This window comes from Drosophila busckii, chromosome X (assembly GCF_011750605.1).
Source record: "Drosophila busckii strain San Diego stock center, stock number 13000-0081.31 chromosome X, ASM1175060v1, whole genome shotgun sequence".
NCBI lineage: Eukaryota > Metazoa > Arthropoda > Insecta > Diptera > Drosophilidae > Drosophila > Drosophila busckii.
Window position 1 is genome coordinate 13,331,157 of NC_046608.1, and position 19,630 is coordinate 13,350,786.

At 40.4% G+C, this 19,630-nt stretch overlaps 1 protein-coding gene across 3 annotated transcripts; it reads left to right on the top strand.

The window, feature by feature from the left end:
* Nucleotides 1–595: 595 nt before the first annotated feature.
* LOC108606640 (histone deacetylase 4) lies at nucleotides 596–18,976 on the top strand. Of its 3 annotated transcripts, XM_017996936.1 has the most exons (14): nucleotides 596–624; nucleotides 2,638–2,682; nucleotides 7,949–8,055; nucleotides 12,175–12,282; nucleotides 12,686–12,946; nucleotides 13,019–13,092; nucleotides 13,149–13,279; nucleotides 13,997–14,143; nucleotides 15,124–15,983; nucleotides 16,046–17,233; nucleotides 17,291–17,410; nucleotides 17,480–17,914; nucleotides 17,990–18,123; nucleotides 18,193–18,976. In XM_017996936.1, the coding sequence occupies exons 2-14, from the start codon at nucleotides 2,649–2,651 to the stop codon at nucleotides 18,245–18,247; spliced, it is 3,654 nt and encodes a 1,217-aa protein (XP_017852425.1). In that variant the 5' UTR covers nucleotides 596–624; nucleotides 2,638–2,648; the 3' UTR covers nucleotides 18,248–18,976. The 3 variants fall into 3 exon arrangements, with proteins under 3 accessions (XP_017852425.1, XP_017852428.1, XP_017852426.1); XM_017996939.1 differs by lacking the exon at nucleotides 13,997–14,143 and having other exon boundaries at nucleotides 597–624; nucleotides 18,193–18,974; XM_017996937.1 differs by lacking the exons at nucleotides 596–624; nucleotides 2,638–2,682; nucleotides 7,949–8,055 and adding an exon at nucleotides 11,150–11,423 and having other exon boundaries at nucleotides 18,193–18,973.
* Nucleotides 18,977–19,630: the final 654 nt, after the last annotated feature.

Genomic DNA, 19,630 nt, shown 5'->3' on the forward strand with positions numbered 1-19,630 from the left:
TTGTTACTGTTTCCTCCTTTTTTTTGTTATTGTTTTTTTGTTGTTTGTACGTGACAGAAACAACAACAACAAGTGACGCAGTAGTGAAAAGTGCGAATAATATACAACACAAAAAAAAGAAACAAAAGCTAACCGAATTGTAGGCAAACAACAACAAAATTAAAAACAGCGCTGTATGTGAGTGTGTAGTACTTAAACTAGTACTAAAAATGCGAATCTGTTTTGTGAATACGTGAAGTGGGAAAAAAATATTAAACAATAACCAAACACATGTACACTTGTGTACATATACAACAAAGTCGTGAATTTGTCGATGTCGTTGCTTTGGTGCTTGTGAACATATACACACGCACACAAACACAGTCACACATACCGATGCACATGTGTGCTTGTCTAGTGGCGAGAGAGCGCGCTCGTCGTTGTCTTTAGTTGCTGAATTGCTTTTATTTTTATGTGCTGTTTTTCTTATATTTTTTTTTCATAATTTTCGCATTGTGCAAAGTTTGTGTGTGTTAATTTTTTTTTTTTGGAAAAGCTTGTGTGCGTTGCTCGCAAAAAACAACAACAATAACAACAACAACAACGTTTATTGGCTCGTCAAGCAGTTCGCGCCACTTTAAAGAGGTATGTACGCACATACATATGTACATATTTACATACATGTGTACATATACATACATGCTTAGAATATGTATTAATGCTTTTGTCCAATTCAACAAAAATATTCTTATTAGATCACAGACATAATGTATGCGCGCGTGTGCTTATGTATGTATGTGTGTGTGTGTGAGTGTGCTTGTGCCTGTTTCTCAGGTTCAGCAACGACGACTTCTTATACATGTTGTTGTTTTTCTTTTTGCTTGCCTGCTGCTCACACTCATTTCGCCGTTATTTATGTAACAAGTGTGTGCGTGCTAAATGGAGTGCTGCTGTTGTTGTTATTATTATTATTATTGTGTATGTACATACATACATATGTATTTGGCGATGTGCTTTTCGCTTCGATTTCTGCTACATGCTTTTTTTTCTTTCTTGTTTGTCATAAAGTTTTGTAAATGAAGTTGGCATCGCTGTGCGTTGCCCGCTAAACGGCCGCCTTGCTCTCTTTCTTTCTCTCTCTCGCGCTGTTTTTATTTTGTGTGTGTTGCGTATTGTGCTCTTGGTACAGTGGGTCGCGTCGCAGGCTGGAGCAACGCAAAGCGCATTGAACTGGTTAGGTTTAGGTTCAAGCATTGTCATTTTAGTTATCACAACAGCAGCGCAGCAGCCGCGACGCCAGCACCAGCTCATCATTTAAGCATTGAAAGACGTCACCAACGAAGCATTCCTTTAATTGAACAGCAGCTTGTCAGCTTTGTATGCACACATACAAACATACATTGAACATTTGCATGTATGTGTGCGCTTATGTGGGGTAGGCGTCAAATTAATATCAACAACTAAATCAATTAGCTTTTTGAGTCAAAATTTATGTACGCGGCGAAGCGCCGCTCTATTTATGAACATACATACATACATACAATAATATGTTTGTTTACAGTTAACGTAGTGACAACTATAACAACAATAAGCACAACTGCTGTTATTGAATTCAGACACTGATTATGCTGCTTGCTCTACTGCCTAACAACAGTTTGACGACGTCGACGCTGCGTCGCAGCAGCTTGTTGCGCCTCGGCTTCTGCATTTAATTTATTGCTGAATGAACATAAAGCTCAACGTTTTGAATTTTAATAAGCGGGGCTTAGCTGACTGATATGCTAAACAAACTGATTATTTACATTTCTGTTGCTGTTGCTGTTGCTCTATTTGCATGCATTAATTGCAATTATAATTTCATTCATATATTTGTATTTAGTGCATGCATAGTTTTCACTTTGCTTGCTTGGCGCTAGCCAATTAAGTGTTAATACAATTAAATTAAATTGGGAATTTTGAATGGAGTTGTCTGTGTGTGTGTGTGTGTTTAAGCTTTTAGTTTTATGTACACAGTAAGCCGAAATTATGTGTGTGTGTTTGTGTGTATCTGTGTGACTGTGCGTGTTGTGCGAATGAAAGCTTTCAATTTTAGTTTTGATTGCTAAGCAAAAAGCAAATGTCAAATGGGAAATCCATAAAAACACTTGTACATAATGTATGTATGTATTAGTAAACAATTAAACTACACTATATACGTATGTATGTATGTATGTATGTTGTCAGAATTAGGCGTTTCGTTTATCAATTCAGAAAATTTTCCGAAATCTGTGTGAAGAAGAAGCAGCAGCCGCCGCCGCCGCCGCCAGCACAAATAAAAGCAAAATAGAGAAGGCAAGGCAGGCATTTTTAACTGATTATCGCTATTTCGTTTCGCTCGTTCTCTTTCTCTCGCTGACTTGCTTATCAACGTGTGACGTCTGTATGTTACTCGGATTCCATATTGTTGTTGTTATTATTGTTTGCCTGCTGTCCATTGTTGTGGCTGACTTAATCTGTATTTCGTTTGTATTTCACTTTAATGTACATACAGACACACACACACAGCATATGTACGTAGATTGTAGCTTAATTCCCTAAACAATTTTAGGCTTACAATTATACAAATTTATTTCAAATTTTCTAATGATTCTTACTAATTACACATTCTCTTCCTTACAGTTTGATGCAATATGTCTAGTCCTGAGGATAGAATACCCATACGTGGTAAGTAAAATTGTCATCTGTTTAGTTAAGCAATCTGCTGGGTGGGGGTGGGTGGTGGTGCGTTAAACGTAATCGCACAGCAAGACATTCATACATATGTATTTTGAATGTAAATAACATTCTATGTGCTTACGTACAAACAAAAGCTGACATATACAGAGAGATAGAGTGTGTGGCCCGAGAGTTTGAGTGGCAACAGTATGTGCCTGTGTGCGTGTGTGTGTGTGTGTATTTCCAAAAATAACTGTAATAACGCACATACAAATTGAGGCGAACATATTGCAGTCACTGTCTTCGCTGCTTACGCTGACGCTTACACTCGCGCGTAACAGCTTCCTACATCTTACGTTCGCACATGTAAGCGAAGCGTGAGAGCAGTGGAGCAAAAGAATTGTGGGGTGGGGGCGGGTAGAGCGGATGAACAACAAGAACATTGTCCATGGTCGGGTGACACAGAAGCAGCAAAGCAAGCACACAAAAAAAAAAGCGACTAGCAAGTGGTTGTGGATTGGAGCTAAAGAGAGTGTGTATGTGTGTGTGCCCATTGAGTATGTAAGAGAGAGAGCCAGCGCACGAATGAACAAACTTACGTATGTATGTATGTTTGTGTAAGTGTGTAAGTTTAGCCTTGAGCGTAAGAGCAAGGAAGTTCTTACTAGACTTAAGAACGAAGCTTTTAGTTTTAGCTTTTAGCTGCTGGTTGTGCTGCTGCTGCTCACTGCCAATGCCAAGCACGTGAAAACAACAGTTTTTGGCTGCGCTGCTTTTGTGTTGTTCGCTCTCGCTCGCACGCGTTATGAGTTGCCTTGCAAAACTCTCGCTTGTTTGCCTTACAAAACTTTTTTTTCTTTTTTGTATTTCTAGCTCACTCTCTCCCACTCGCTTGCATAGCCTAACTGTCTGTTTGTGTACGGCCCAAAAGCAATAGCAGTACAACAATAAAAATAACAGCAACAACACGAACCCAACATTCGCTTATCGATTTTGTGCTATTTTTAGAATAACAAAAATTTACTTGGCTTTTGAAATGTGTAACAAAAGCGACGCCGACGTTAGTAGCAGCGTTAGGCGTCAGTACAATGTCCTTACTCCTGAATAACTAATGTATGTTTTCAAATACATAGATATGTATGTGTGTGTGTAGCTTCAGTTACAACAATGGCCACGTGCTGCAAAACTTACTTTGTCGTTACAATGATAGATTATTAAAAGCGAAGGCGAAACCTTCACTTTTGTCACCTCTTTGCTTCTTCTTTCTTTTCTTATAACATGAAGCGATTATTGTTGCATTTGAGACTTGTCTCAGCTGTTTGGCAGTTGACACTAATTTGCAAACATTAAGTACTGTGGGAAAATCCACTGTAGCATCTGTCGATTAAAAACAATTTCTAGTACCAAAATGTCTCAATTAAAGGGGGTTTCGGGCCAGGTTAGCTATGCTAACGGCATTTAGTTATGGGATTAATAACATTTGGCTGCCATAATAGCGCAATTATTTTGTAACTCTTCAGCTCAAAAGCGTTTTGCTATTGCATTTGAAGGACGTTTGGGCCAGCTTAACAAGCTGGGATTGATAGTATTCGTACAATTCAATTATAACTGCTTTTTTATACTAGAATGCAGCGTTTCAGGTCACTTTAATTAGTCAGTCATTTTAATTGTCTGAGATGAATAACATTTGGCTTTAATGAAAATGCAATTCAGTCATTTTAATAAGCTGGGATTAATAACATTTGGTTGCAATGAAAAATGCAATTTATTTACTTTAGTATTGAAGGTCATGGTTAATTTTATACAGAATAGCAACATCTGTTATTTCCAAGTAAATTATTTGTTACTAAGCTTAAGTTCTTGATCCAGTGTGCATGCTTATGTATGTATGTATGTATGTGTGGGTGGGTGGGTGCTTTGAGCATGTGTGTTTTCTGTTAAATGAAACCGTTAGCTTTTTATGTAACACGCACAAGCTTAAACCACCCAGCAGCACTCAAAACTTCTCGTTGCCTCCCCTCTCGCTCTAGCTCTGTTTCTATATTCTGCTGCTGTTTTTTGTTCTTGTTGTGGCCTTAACGCTTTGCATTTGTCAAGGTGAACCAAATAAAAAAAAACAACAAACACTAAACAAACTAACTTTGAAATTAGTTTGAAATTCTAAAGACCACGCCCACTTTGTTTACATATACATACATACAGGCATATGGGCGCGTCTATGCACTTATGCATGATAAGTGGGCGTGGTTTGGTGTGTGTCGCTCTGTGTGCGTGTGTGTGTGTATAAGCCAAAAAAGCCAAACGCGTACAAATTGTTATTGCCGCCGTATAAAGTAGGCCTATTTTTAGACAAGAGCGCTGGAAATTTTTCCAAACACACACACATACACTTATGTATTTTTATAGCTGTGTGTGTACAAATGTCGCCTGCAATCAGTCAAAACAAAGTAAGCAGAGCGCGTAGAAGTGGGTCGTTGCTCACTTGTTGTTGCTTTGGCTCTATGTAAGATACATCGATACAATATATGCATCATATGTACGTAATTGAGTTTTTTTTTTGTCGTTTCCAATTTCCTATTGGCATTTCAATTCAGTTTAAATTTCAATGGCAATCAAATTTAAAATATATCTTCTTAACACACGTGCTTGTTGCTGCTGTTGGTTTCTATGTCAACACAAAATTGACCTTGACTACGACGACGAAGACTTCTTGCAAACAGCTGACTGCAGCAGCAGCAGCAGCATCGCACTCTCTCGCTCTTTTGCTGCGCGGCTCTCTTTCCTTTTAAGTTAAGCATGCTTGCATTTGTTGGCATGAAAAAAATTTTGCATTCACCTGCAGCAAGTGTCTCACACACATACACCCCCGCACACATTAGTGTGAATGTGTGTGTGTGTGTGTGCAAAAGCAAAACATCATCAGCTGCAGCTGTTGCTTTTGAGCCAGACCATGTGCGGCGTGCGCGCGCTCTCTCTCTCTCTCTCTCTCTCTCGCTCAGCTCTCTTGCTGTCGCTGATTTGCCAATTCTCTTCAGCATTAAGCACAAACTCTCGCTCGCTCTCTTTCAGTTGCACTAGCATATATGCACTAGCATATACCCTTCGCATATGCGCAGCTGTGAATTATTTCCAATTAGAGCATTTTGTGTAGTACGCAGTATAAGACTCGTCGTGTCTTATATTTTTTGCAATTTGTTTTATTTTTACGCTCGCATGTCTGTGTCTCTGTCTTTGGGGCCGTTTTGCAGTTAGCTCAGTTTTGTTGTGTGCAACGTGTTGCGAGTATTTTGTTTTTGTTTCTAAATATATACATAAGAATATACTATGTATAGAATATATACTACATACATATATGAATGTAGTTAAATATGTAGGTATATACTGCCATATGTATGTAGTTATGCACGATTTATAATGGCTGCTATATATAGAACAACAGGTCACGGCCCATACAGTCAGTCAACATTTGCTTACATATTGCAAATATATACAATACAAATAGATTAGAAGCAATTCATGCACATTGCGTTCGACTTGACGTTTGACTCGCTAAAAATGTAACTAAGCACGCACAGACAAATGTATGTACATACATACATACATATGTATTCAACACTTACATTTGTATGTATGTGTATATGTACATATATTTGCAAGCTTTGTTGTTGCGTTTAGCATTGTTGCTATATATAACAAAAAATATATAAAATAAAAAAAAAGCTGACACTCAGCAACCCAAAACTAGACTTTGCCTCTTTGCTGATACACACACACACACACACACATACATATACATATTTTGCGATACAGCAAGAGCGTAAATGAGCGAGAGAGCGCCACAAAGTATTTTGTCAGGCTGGCAGCAGCAATACCAATTGCTTGTGTTTTATTTTTTTTTAGCTTAGTCATAACTGTGCGCGCAATTAGTTCAGTCCAGTCAAATGTCTAATTGCTGATCAGACTGTCAAGCGTCGTCGTCGTCGTTCGATCGAAGAATTCTAGAAAAGCAGAGAGAGACAGAAAGAGAGAGAGAGAGATCGCGATTAAGAGCGCCGCTATTTTATTTGCAAATGTGAGTGCGTCTCAGTGCGTGGGAGAGCAGTAGACTTAAATTTTGATTGAATACTGATTGTGTCTTGTTGTTGTTACTTTTGTTGTTGTCTCACTTTTTCAATGAAATTTGTTTTGTCGCTGTCTTCGTCTGTTTTGCAGTTTGACTGCGCAGTCGGCAGCAACACTTTGTTTAATTTGTAGCGGAAATTTTTACTTTTTTTTCGATGCTGTTGTTGTACTTTGATATTGTAGTTAGGTTTGTGTGTGTGTGTGTTGGCTATAAAAGTAAATCAAATTAGTAGTTCCATGCTAAAACGTGTAAAGGCAAAGTAACAAAAGCACACGGAACTGGTCCGCACTGCTTGTTGTTGTTGTTGTTATTGGCATTGTCACGTGCAAAGCGAATAGCAACAGCAGCAGCAGCGACGCCCCGCGTCGGTTATCTAAAAAAACGTACGACGTACTGAGCCCTCGCATACATACATACATACATACGTACATTCATACATACATATGTATGTATGTAATCATTGTAAACTTGTACAAGGTTGCTAAAAATAGAAACACACACACACACCCATGCACATTACTCTCGGCTTGTTACGCCTCGATATTTGGCCTCGCAACGTTTTTTTTTTTCTCTGCTTTAGTAAGGCGGCACTGTTGGGTGGGTGGGAGGTAAAGATAGCTAGCACAACAAACATTGCAGAGCACATGCTATATGCGCATAGATACAACCAACCCACCCACCCACACACACACACACACACAGTCAGCAACTATTTTGATAAACGTCAACTTGTATTTATAATCCAAGTTGTGCTATTGGTGTTGTCGTTATGCTTACTATTGCTGCAAATTAAGCTTGTTACCGTTAACAGCTGTTTGTGAAAGCGAGAATGTTGCTGATATAATTGGTGGTTACATATGAACTTTTATAGAGACAAACTCTATATGCAATTTAAATTTATAACATGCGTATTTCAAATTAGTTAGCTACAACTTCATATGAACTTTTAATGCGACAGACATGTTCAAATTAAGTTTATAATGCATTTAATTGTTTAATATGCGTTTTAGTTATTTTTTCTCAAAATTTATTTATCAATATTTTTGTATTTGAGAAATGCTTCTATTCTTTTTGTTTAATATTTGCCAACTCTTGCCACTTTCGTATTCTTAGATCATGTATGTAATTGTTTATATTTATGATTCGTTGCAGATTTGCCGCCAGAAGCCGGAAATGATGATCGCCTGTTGCACATAACGCCAGGCGGCGGTCCGTTAGCTTTGGACTTTAGTGTTGACATTGATCAGCAAATTTTAGAGGTGAGCACAGCACACACATATGCGTATTAAAATATTAATAATAATAGCTATATTTATACAACATTTAATATTCGCATCCTCTGCCTCCTCTCATCATTGACTGTTTTTATTTCTTTTTTTTTTCCAATACGCTGCTTAAATTGCGCGTTTTAATAATTGAATTTGCTAGCAGCTTTTGCAATTTGTTTTCTTCTAATTTTTATTGTATACTTTTATATACTACTGTACCAGATGCTATACAGTAAGAGTAAGGGGTATATTGCCTAAATGATTGCGTTTAAAAATATACAAATAAATATAGACTAAGATAAACAAATATAGTGTACAGAGAAATACAGCTATAGCTTACAAAAAGCATAAATAAGCAATTTGTATAAACCAAAAGAGCTCCAAGCTATTTAGTTTGAAAATATTTATAAAAGCAAAAAAATTAATAAAAGCAAATGTTATAACTAAGCTGTAGCTTTTAAAAATCATAAATAACTTAATTTATTAGAATTGTACAACTTGCGTTTCAAAATATTGACACAGATTTCCGTTAGGTAGTAGAAATTTAAATTCACAATGAAGCTACAAGTTTTATATCTAATTTGTTTTAATAATTTGCTACAAGTTTTATACCTAATTTGCTGTATAATTATAAAAACAATTATAAAACTTGTAGCTTCATTGTGAATTTGAAATTTATTGCTATTCAATTTAAAATGTAACTCGCATAGGGAATACAAAAGTCGTATTGTCTGCACGGGCTGTTTCATTTTGTGTTTTCGTTTATGTCTAAAAATAAACGCTTGTACAACTTAATGATTCTATATTTATTGTTTTCTCTACGAAAATATGTACAAGTATTTTGCGCATTTTTTCTAAATAAAACAGCATTGGCTCTAAAAATAGAAAACCAAATGCGGTGCCGCGAGAGTTGCCAGAGAGCGAGAGAGAGAGAGAGTAAATGAACGATCAACGCATGGCCCGAGAACGCATGTGGAGAATTATGTCTGAGTGTGTGTGTGTGTCCAGCAACATGTGCATGCCCCACCTGCCACTGCGAATGCTGGTTGCACTTTCAATTTATAGCCAGAGGCATTTATTTTTAGCCCTTTTTTCGACTTTAACTTTGTGCATTTTATGTGCCTCTGTCGATGTGTGTGTGTGTGTGTGTGTGTGTTTCTTTAGAATTCTCGTACATGTATTTTTGGCTTAAAGTGTTTTGTTGTTGTTGGACGCCCTCCTTTTGCCAGCTCAGCATCCCGCACATAGACTCACACGCTCTCACATGCCACCCAACCGCCCCCTTTTGGCATAAGCATTTTCTTGCTCTGCTGCTTTTGCTGTTTTGTTATTTTTACATTTTCCTTTGAATTTATTTTTGTGTTTTATAAACTCTGTGGGTTTTATTTTTAACAAAAAAAAGTTTTGGTGCTTTTTTTTTATATACACACAGCATATGTGCATATGTGTGTGTGTGTGTGTGTGTGTGTGTGTGTGTGTGTGTAGTTATATATAACAAAAGCATAGCAGGAAAAAAAAATAAAAACAAATTTAAAGAATGCGGTTGAGTGTGGAATAAACTAATCAAAACTACAGCTATTTGTTGTTTGAAATTAAATTTTGCGCTTATTTATAGCTCAAGTGTAAATTAACTTAAATATGTGGGTGGTGGGTGGTGTATGGTGCTGCTGTCTTTGATACAACATGTGGCATGCCACAGGCAAGTTGAAAACTAGCTAAAATATATGGAGCTAGAGCACAAGCCTATTTGATATATGTACAAATGCATTAATTTATAACTTTGTATGTACATGTCTATTTATATGAACGCGACTGTGCATGTGTGTGTGTGTGTGTGTGTAATTATAGCGCAGGCCTTCTTTAATTATAGCATGGGACGTAGCCAGCGGCAGCAGCAGCAGCAGCAGCAGCAACTGGTGCAAAAGTTGTGCAAGACAAATGCTTTTGCGCAAGACGACGCAGCGGGGGCAGAGAGAGAAAGAGAGAGCGGGAGAGAGTGGGAGAGCGCTAGAACGATAGCGGGGCGCAAAGTGGGTTAAAATGAGGTTTCAGGTGCAGCTTCTGGCTATGTGCATATGTATGCACTCTATGTGCGTGTGTGTGTGTGTGTGAGAGCTGATGCGCTTTGACGAACGCCCGTTTGTCTAGCCGCTGCACTGACCACAAAACTGCAAGAAGAGAGCGAGCGAATATCAGTGCTGACTTATCTGCTATCTAGCTATCTATTTTTGCAAACACTGCCTGTAGCCAAAAATGTATTTATTTATAATTTACTGTTTAATTTAATGCTGTGCTTACACTTGCTGGCAATCGTCATTTAATTTGCTCAGCATAATTAAAATGTGCACTCGTTTTGCTTTGCTATTTAATTAATAAAACGCCTTTTTTGATCTATAGCCAAAATCAGCTATAAAATATCTAAATTGCCAACTGTGCTTTCAACGGCCGCCGCGCGCGTTGTGCTGTTTCAGCTTTTGTTTGTATAGGCTGCGCTGCTGACTGCGACTGCGACTGCGACGACGACGACGACAGCGTTTGCCTGCTTTGGCGAATAACTGTATCTAAATTTGTGTTTATATTTGATTATTTTTCACCAGTTCGCCAGTTGCTCGAGTGAAACTGAAATGAAAGCGCGTACACGTATGCCAAAGCCAAAAAGGCAAAACTAAAATAATAAAACATAATAACAATATAGCAATAAATAGCTAGCCAACAGCGCAAGCCAAAGAGAGAGAGAGAGAGAGAGAGAGAGAGAATACGCCGCAAAAGCAAAACGCTACAATATTTCAATTGATTTTCTAATTAAAAACCAAGTCAATGAAAACATAAACTACACACAAAAAAAAAACAACAGTTCATAAATAAAAGAGAATCACAAACAACGCATTAAAATTCATATAAAAATACAAATGAATATTTATAGAATAAATAGTGGACAACAAAATGAAATGGAAAAAATAAAACAAAATACAAATAAATAAATATACAAGTGTGTGTGTGAGTGTGTGTACATAAATAAAGCAAACAGCGCGCATATTTCTACAGATTATTTATTAGCGTTGGCTGATAGTTTTTTTTTTTTTTTCTGGCTACAGCAATTTTGTCTTTAAGCTTACGAAAAGTGTCTGCCAACCAGAAATAATAATAATACAAAAAAGACCAATTGGAAAATAAACCAATAACAACAACAGAAACTGTGCGCTTGCCGCTCTCTTTCAAACGAGCGCGCGCTCTCTTGCGCTCTCTCTATCTCCATCTGTGCCTGTGTGTGTGTGTGTGTGTGTGTGCAAATGCGCGTGCGTGCGTTCGTTTAGATAAAAGCACTCAGCGTTAAGGTCATGGAAACATATCAACAGTATGTACGTAAAGAGAGCGACCAATAATAATAATGACAGCTTTTGAACAAGACATAAATAACATTGTGGGAGCGAGATAGCGAGAGCCTAATAGCGCCTACTTATTTATTTGTTAGTTTTGTTTGCTGCTCATGTCAGTTACTGTTTAGACCTGTGAGCGATTGGCAGCAGTAAATAGTTGCAATCGGTTTTATTTTTGTTTATGCTGTCATATAAACAAAAAAAATAAATTTGTTTTTAATAATAGCAGCAATCAGTTAACAAGCACGTTTGTAAAAATGAATGCCACTTGAAATTTAGCTCATCTGCTATGTTTACATTTTTAATAATTTTAATTTTGATATTGTTGCTATGTCGAATTTTTTTCAAATAAATAGAACATAGCTTTTAATAAAAAAATCATAAAATTTCCAGGAAACTATATTTTTAATTCAAGATCTTATGAAACTGGTTTAATAATGGGAATATATTTTTGAATAAACTTGAATCGAAGCCGGAAAATATTTGCAAATTTTTAGTGTTTTCAAATTTTGCATTTCGTATTTTAATATTAAATTTATATAAATATGTATGTGGCCAACTCATTGTCACAATTTCGTGCTGTGGAAAATTGCTCTTAAATATAAAAACTGACTCATTGATTTTGATTTAATTTCCTCACATTCATTTTCCAAACATGCGTCACACAAAATTACCTACAATACAAATTTATTTAAACAAATTACTCACTATCATCTGTCTCATCTAATTGCAGCTTAAGAAGAGTCAGGAACTGCAGAAACAGCGTCTATTTCATACGTTTCAGGAGCAAACCAAACAAATGGAATTGGAACACAAATGGCAATTGGAGCACAAGTATCATGTAAGTTAAATGGCGATGACGATAACAACAACAACAGCAACAATGAGCTAGGATCGATTGAAACTTTCGATAAGCAAACTGTTGCTGTTGAAATTTTGCAATAGAGACTCGTTGTTTTTATTTATTTTTTGTTGTTGTTGTTTTCATTGCGTGGGCAGCGACGAAAACAAACAAGACAGACGGACAGACATCAGTCATTCAAGTTGAGTATATATACATATATATGTATGAACATCATTATCATGTTGACGGCACTTGACCGGAAGTGCTGCCCAAAGCGATTACTAATAGCAACAACAACAACAACATAGCCAAAAAGCAACAGCAACAACAACAACATTTATAATATTTTTATGCGCTCCGAACATCAAAAATTCTCTTGAACTTTCTTTAATTTATTCAGTTTGCGGTGCATTCACATGGCGCTTTCCAGGAATTGCGGGAACAGAGCATGGTCAATGCAGCGGCCGTTGTAGAGGAGCAGCATCGCCAGCAACATCAACAGCAGCAGCAGCAGCAGCAGCAGCAGCAGCAACAGCAGCAGCAGCAGCAACATCAACAGCATCAACAGCAGCAGCAACGTGAGCGTCGAGAACGTGAAGTTATGAAGCGCAAGGAGAATTGCAGTGCCAATGCCAGTCCAGAAGTCAAACAGATTCTCAGTGTAACTATAAACAGCTGCGGCTCAGTGTTAATTACTCAACAACTAACTGTAACTCACTCTCTTTTGCTTTAGAGCTTCCTCATGAGCCGCAAATCTCAAGCGGCAGCTCCAAATGGCAACAGCACAACCTCATCCTATCGCAATCGGTAAGCATCTCGCTCTATCTCGCACTGCTCAGTATGCTTACTCTTTTTAATTGCAGCGGCGTAGTGAAAAGCTCTTCGGGTGAATCACTGCCTGCTGGCACTGTGACCAGTGCGCATCCTTATAAAATTCCTCAGCCGCCCTCCTCACTGCTCAAATATGAATCTGATTTTCCGCTCAGGAAGACTGGTGAGTAGCTCCCCCCACCCCCACTGCAATGCTTCAAGTGTGAACTACGCCCATGTGCTACTGATGCTACAGTGTGTTGCAATAGTTTATTAATTGTTTGCAATTTATTAACTACTAATCTAATCTGCTGAGATCAGCTAGTAGCCCTAACTATATAGATCAATTTCCGTTCTATAAGCAAAACATATTTGCATGCTTTGCTATTTTTATAGCAGATTAATGTTTGCTGATGCCGATCAGTGGCTTAGCTATAAATTTGAATGAAGATCTGATCTCATTTCTATTTTGATTAACTAATTAAACTATTTAGAGAAACAGCACAACAAATTTGCATAAAGCGAGTTGAAAACTTTTTTATTGCTGAACAACTTAAATTCAACTAAAGCAAAACTCAAATTGTGCTCAATGAGTTTTAAACATTTGAAAAATGAATTTTTGAAATTGATCTGATCTCATGCCAAAGCTTTGAGTGAACACGTTTCTTACGCATGTTACTTACTACTAAATTTAAACAATTAAATGACTAACGCACATTGTGATAGACAAACAAACAAACACACACACACACACATAGACATAGACACAGACACAGACACTTGGATTATTCTTTGTGTATTAGGCACACACAGAACAGCGACATTATGTCTTTATTTTGTTTCTTCTGTATTTTAAATTGTATTCACAATTTGACAAATCATCATCATTGTGTGTGAACAGCATCGGAGCCGAACCTGCTGAAGATTCGTCTTAAGCAGAGCGTCATCGAGCGCAAGGCTCGCATCGGTGGGCCGGCGGGGGCGCGACGTCACGAGCGGCTGCTGCAGGCCGCCCAGCGCAGGCATCAAAAGAACTCCGTTCTTACAAGTACGTATAACAATTGAACACACACACACACACATACACATACACATACTAAAGCAGTGTGAGAGCCGCCGCCGCAGCATTTGAATCTCTAGGTAGGGATCGGTTAAAATGGCTTTGGGCGGTGCCAACCGCTCCGAACCGCTTGGAACGCGCTTTTTTTGGAGTCCATGCTAAAGTGGAAATGGAAATTGACTCAATTACACATGGCGTGCATTAAAAAAAATAAAATAACACATTTACTATAATAAAAAAAAAAAAAGAAAAGAGTAGAAAGCAATGCGGGAAGGTCAGCGTTGGGTCAGTTGTGTTTTTGTTGCTCCAACTAAGCAGCTATTATTATTTTTAACATTTGATTTCATTTGTTAGCTATTTGAATTTCAGCGCAGCTTTAATTAGAAAAACGTTTTCATTTGTTGCTTCGTTTATTTTAGATTTTAATTAGTTGCAGTGCAGCTTTAGTTTATTTGTTTATAATAAGCAGAGCTTAAATAAAATTCTATTTTATTTATGAATTTTAGCGCACAATTTTGTTGTTATTTGCAACACTTTGAACAAAATCCATTTGATTTAATTTTGAACACTATTTTATTTTAAGAGTTCAAAATTTAAAGATACCCACTTTTTTTTATAGACTTTTTATCGTAGTAAATAAATAATATTTTTGTCATCTTTTAATTGAAATTTAAAAATCACTTTCATACCTTTGATTTATTATTTATTATTGAAATGTTTTATTTTAATTGTTGTTATAATTGCTATGATTGTTGTTATTATTATTGTTGTTATTTATGTATTTCTAACCAAGCACTGACTCAACCTCTCAGGCCTCCACCCTCTGCTACGTTCCTAACCCAAAGCTAAAGCTAAAAAAAAACACAAATTCAACTGCTGCTTCCTCTGCCGCTGCTGCTGTCGCTGCCGACGCCGCTGCTTGCATGAACTGAACTAATCTTGATTTTGTTTTCATTTTGTGCCCCCAGATTGCAACAGCACTCCAGACTCCGGACCCAACTCGCCGCCCTCGTCCACTGGGCTGTCGGTGGGCGTGGTCGGCAGCCGCGGCTCGCCCACCAGTGCGCCCATACAGGAGGAGAACGAGGAGGGCAGCCAGTACCAGCCGGGCCAGCGCAGCAGCATCAACGATCTGCCGCTGTTCAGTTCGCCCTCCCTGCCGAACATATCGCTGGGGCGTCCGCATTTAGCCAACGCACAGACGGGCCAGCCCAACTATGCCATCTTTGCTGCACTGCGTCAGCATGTGGCCGCCAGCAATGCAGCTGGTGTTGGCGTCGGCGTCGGCGCTGGCGCCGCACCCGTGCCGCCCACCTACTACAGTCCGCTGGCCATGCCCTTTGGCCGCCAGCCAGCGCCGCAGCTGGGCATGATGCCAGCCACGGGAATTGCGCCGCAGCCAGCACCAGTGGTGCGCTCCGCCTCGGCGACGTCCACATCCTCGTCGCAGGCATCGCTGGTGGGCGATGTGGCGCCACCGCAGGCGCATGCCGCCTCCACCATTTTGCCCTCATCCTCATCCTACATGCAGCTGAACAACTGCTCCAATGCCTCTGCAGTGAATCTGCATGCGGCCGCCGTCGCAGCCGCTGCAGCTGCCGCCGCCAACAGCCACGCCCATGCCCTCTACGGCCATCAGCACAATGCGGCGCACCAGCAGCATGTCCATGTGCCCATTACGGACGCCCAGGTGGCGCAGGCGCATCTGCACAAGCAGCAGCATCGACCGCTGGGACGCACGCAGTCGGCGCCGCTGCCACTGGGCCACCCCATGCTCACCGGCGCCGGCCAGCTGAACGTCGCCCAGACGCACTACGAGAACAGCGAGGTGAGTAAGCAAGTGAGATCAACAAGGCGGCATCCATATTGATAACATTTGCTTGTTTGCAGGCGGAGCGTCAGGCCTACGAGCACCAGGTGCTCACCCAGAAGCTGCGCCAGACGCTCCTCACGCGCAGCGGAGCCGCCGCCGCCGCTGCCGCTGCCAGCCGCGAGCCGCAGCTGCGCGAGGAGGAGGATGACTCTGCCGCCGAGGTCATGGACCTCACCGACAAAAAGAAGCCGCCCAAAACGGTGCTCACCAGCACCATTGCCACCAGCACCTCACAGAATCTGCCCGAGGCTTTGGCAGCGGCCGCTGCTGCTGCCGCTGCCGCCGCAGCAGTAAATTCGTCCAACTATCGCGGCAAGCGCGACCAGGAGTATCTGCAGCAGCAGCGCCAGCTGCTCTTTCTGCAGGAGGAGGAGCGCGCCAAGAGCCTGATGTGTCCACTGTCGCGCACATTGAGCAGTCCACTGGTGCCGCTGGGGCCGCATGGGCTCAGTCAAATACCCGACACGGGCCAGCAGCCAGGACCCATTGTCACCAGCTCCTCGGCCGATCATATTCCGCCCGTCAATCTGACGCTGCCGCACAAGCGTCAGCTCGTCTATGCCGCCCAGCTGCGCCAGCAGAGCGAAGCAGCGCTGGCGGCGGCGGCGGCGACGGTCGGTCTGGTGACGTCAAGCACGCACAAGAAGATCACCACGGGACTGGCCTACGATCCGCTGATGCTGAAGCACTCCTGCATTTGCGGCGACAATGCGCCACATCCGGAGCATAGCGGGCGCCTGCAGAGCGTCTGGGCGCGGCTGAACGAAACGGATCTGGTGAAGCGCTGCGACCGGGTGCGCGCCCGCAAGGCAACGCAGGAGGAGCTGCAGACGGTGCACACGGAGGCGCATGCCATGCTCTTTGGCTCCAATCAAATGCAGCTGAGTCGCCCCAAGCTCGAGAGCGCGCTCTCCGCCAGCTTTGTGCGCTTGTCTTGCGGCGGCCTGGGCGTCGACTTGGACACCACGTGGAATGAGCATCATACGGCAACAGCGGCCCGCATGGCCGCTGGCTGTGTCATCGACTTGGCCTTCAAGACGGCCAAGGGTGAGTTGCGCAACGGCTTCGCCGTCGTCCGTCCACCTGGCCATCATGCCGAAGCGAATCTAGCCATGGGCTTTTGCTTCTTCAACTCGATTGCCATTGCGGCGAAGCTGCTGCGACAGCGCGTGCCCGAGATGAAGCGCATACTGATTGTGGATTGGGTAAGAAGAGCCGCGCCCAGAAACTCAATTTCCATATTAATATCAATCCCATTACAGGATGTGCACCATGGCAATGGCACACAGCAGGCGTTTTACCAAAGTCCCGACATTCTATATCTTTCCATACATCGACACGATGACGGCAACTTCTTTCCCGGCACAGGCGGACCCACTGAGGTAAGCTCAAGTCACAATATTTAAAGCTATACATGCTCAGCTGTCTCCCTCTCTCTCTCATTTCGCTAGTGCGGCTCTGGTGCTGGCCTTGGTTACAATGTAAACATCTCTTGGTCTGGCGCGCTGAATCCGCCGCTGGGCGATGCCGAATATATTGCTGCATTCCGTACTGTTGTGATGCCCATTGCCAAGTGCTTTAATCCCGACATTGTGCTTGTCTCGTCTGGCTTCGATGCCGCCACTGGTCATCCGGCGCCGCTGGGCGGCTACAATGTCTCGCCCGCCTGCTTTGGCATGATGACGCGCGAGCTGCTGCAGCTGGCCAATGGCAAGGTGGTGCTCGCCATGGAGGGCGGCTACGATTTGGCTGCCATTTGTGATTCGGCGCAAGAGTGTGTGCGTGCGCTGCTCGGCGATCCGGCGGCGCCCATTGCGCAAAGCGAACTGGAGCGTCCGCCCTGCCAGAATGCCATCAATACGCTACAAAAGACCATTGCCATACAGGTGAGCGCGGCGCCCAACGACCCAATCAAACTCATGAAATAGTTTCATATATTTAATTTCAATTTGCTTTTGTAGCACACGCATTGGCCCAGTGTGCGTCGGCTGGAGCATACGGTGGGCATGTCGGCAATGGAGGTGCTGAAGATCGAGCATGATGAATCTGAAACGGTCAATGCCATGGCCGGCCTCTCCATGCAGTCGCTGCATAGGTGAAATAGCTTTAAAATAATTATTTTATATGCTTGGCACATATTTATTTACTTGTTTTTTTATTGCAGAACGCTTTCGCGTGATGATTCCGAGGAGCCCATGGATCAGGATGAAACCAAATAGGAGACGCATGTGTGCCGCCGACTGCTCAATGCACCCTAGTTATTGTTGTAGTTTAATTGTTGTTCTTGTTATTATTGTCATACATTGTTGTCGTCGTTGTCATCTCATCTCTCATACACACGATCCATTGCCAGCTCTCTCACACTCACTCCTTGTATCTACCAGTTTCCTATGCTTTAAAACAAACACACACACACATATGCACACGCACTCACTGCAGCTGACCATGCCCTCCAAATAAGCAACAACGCCTCCCTGCTCCACACCACGCACAACAATAAAACCAAGAAACCAAGCGAGATTTGATCTAAAGCTGAAACAGAGCTGGTAACAAGGCCTAGAGTTCAAAACGTGGCTGTGCCACTAAAAACACAAATTAAAACAAAAACAAAACGCAAACAAAATTATAACTTTTTAGCATCGAAAGAGCATATATATATGGAATATAAAGAAAAGTTGATATATATAAAGTTTATATATATATATGACACCCTAGCATGTAATGTAGCCTAAACTAACGAAAATTGCACCATTTAATGTAATGCAGAGTGAAACACTATGTATAAAAAACAAAAACAAAATGAAATATATATGTAAAACTAAAGTATATATACTTCATGGTTTAGTAACAAATAATAAATTGAATATACATACATACATGCTGTACTATATCTAACATATTAAGCCTGCATTTGTTTAACGAATATATACCTAAAGATATATATGTATATATATCTATATATATGTATGTAAGCTGCGAAAGCAACAATTTAAGCTATTTTTATTTAAAACTATTTTACTATTTAAAGATCGTTTGTCTGTGTAACAATATCGCTTTATGTTTTGTATACTTTAAATATATACAAAAATATATAAATAATTTTTTATATATATTATTATTCATTTAGTTTTGTATGAATGTTGCAGCAAACTGCAGAAACAGAACGCAGTGTTAATTAGTTCGATTTATATACATACATATATATACAACATATATAATAATAGCTGTAATTTTGAATATGTAATATAAAAAGAGAAAATATGTAATAATAACAAATGTGAAAATGACTGTCAAATGATTGATTGTTTATTAGTTCTTTTTTTGCTTTGTTATAATTTTTTTTTTTTTTTTTATTTATTTATATACTATAGTATGTATGTATATAATTTGCTCTGACAAAAGATCAGCTGGTTAAAAAGCTGGTGCAAAGATCTCTACCCTCACTTGTTATCTAATCTATGGTTAGTAGTTAGTAGTAGTGTGTATGTATGTATTTGTTAATTAAGCGTGTGCATGTGTGTGAATGCTTCAGTGTCCAGTGTCTGTGTACTATTTATAAAAGAAAAAGAAAAAAAAAAAACAAAAACTGTTTATTTGTTTAA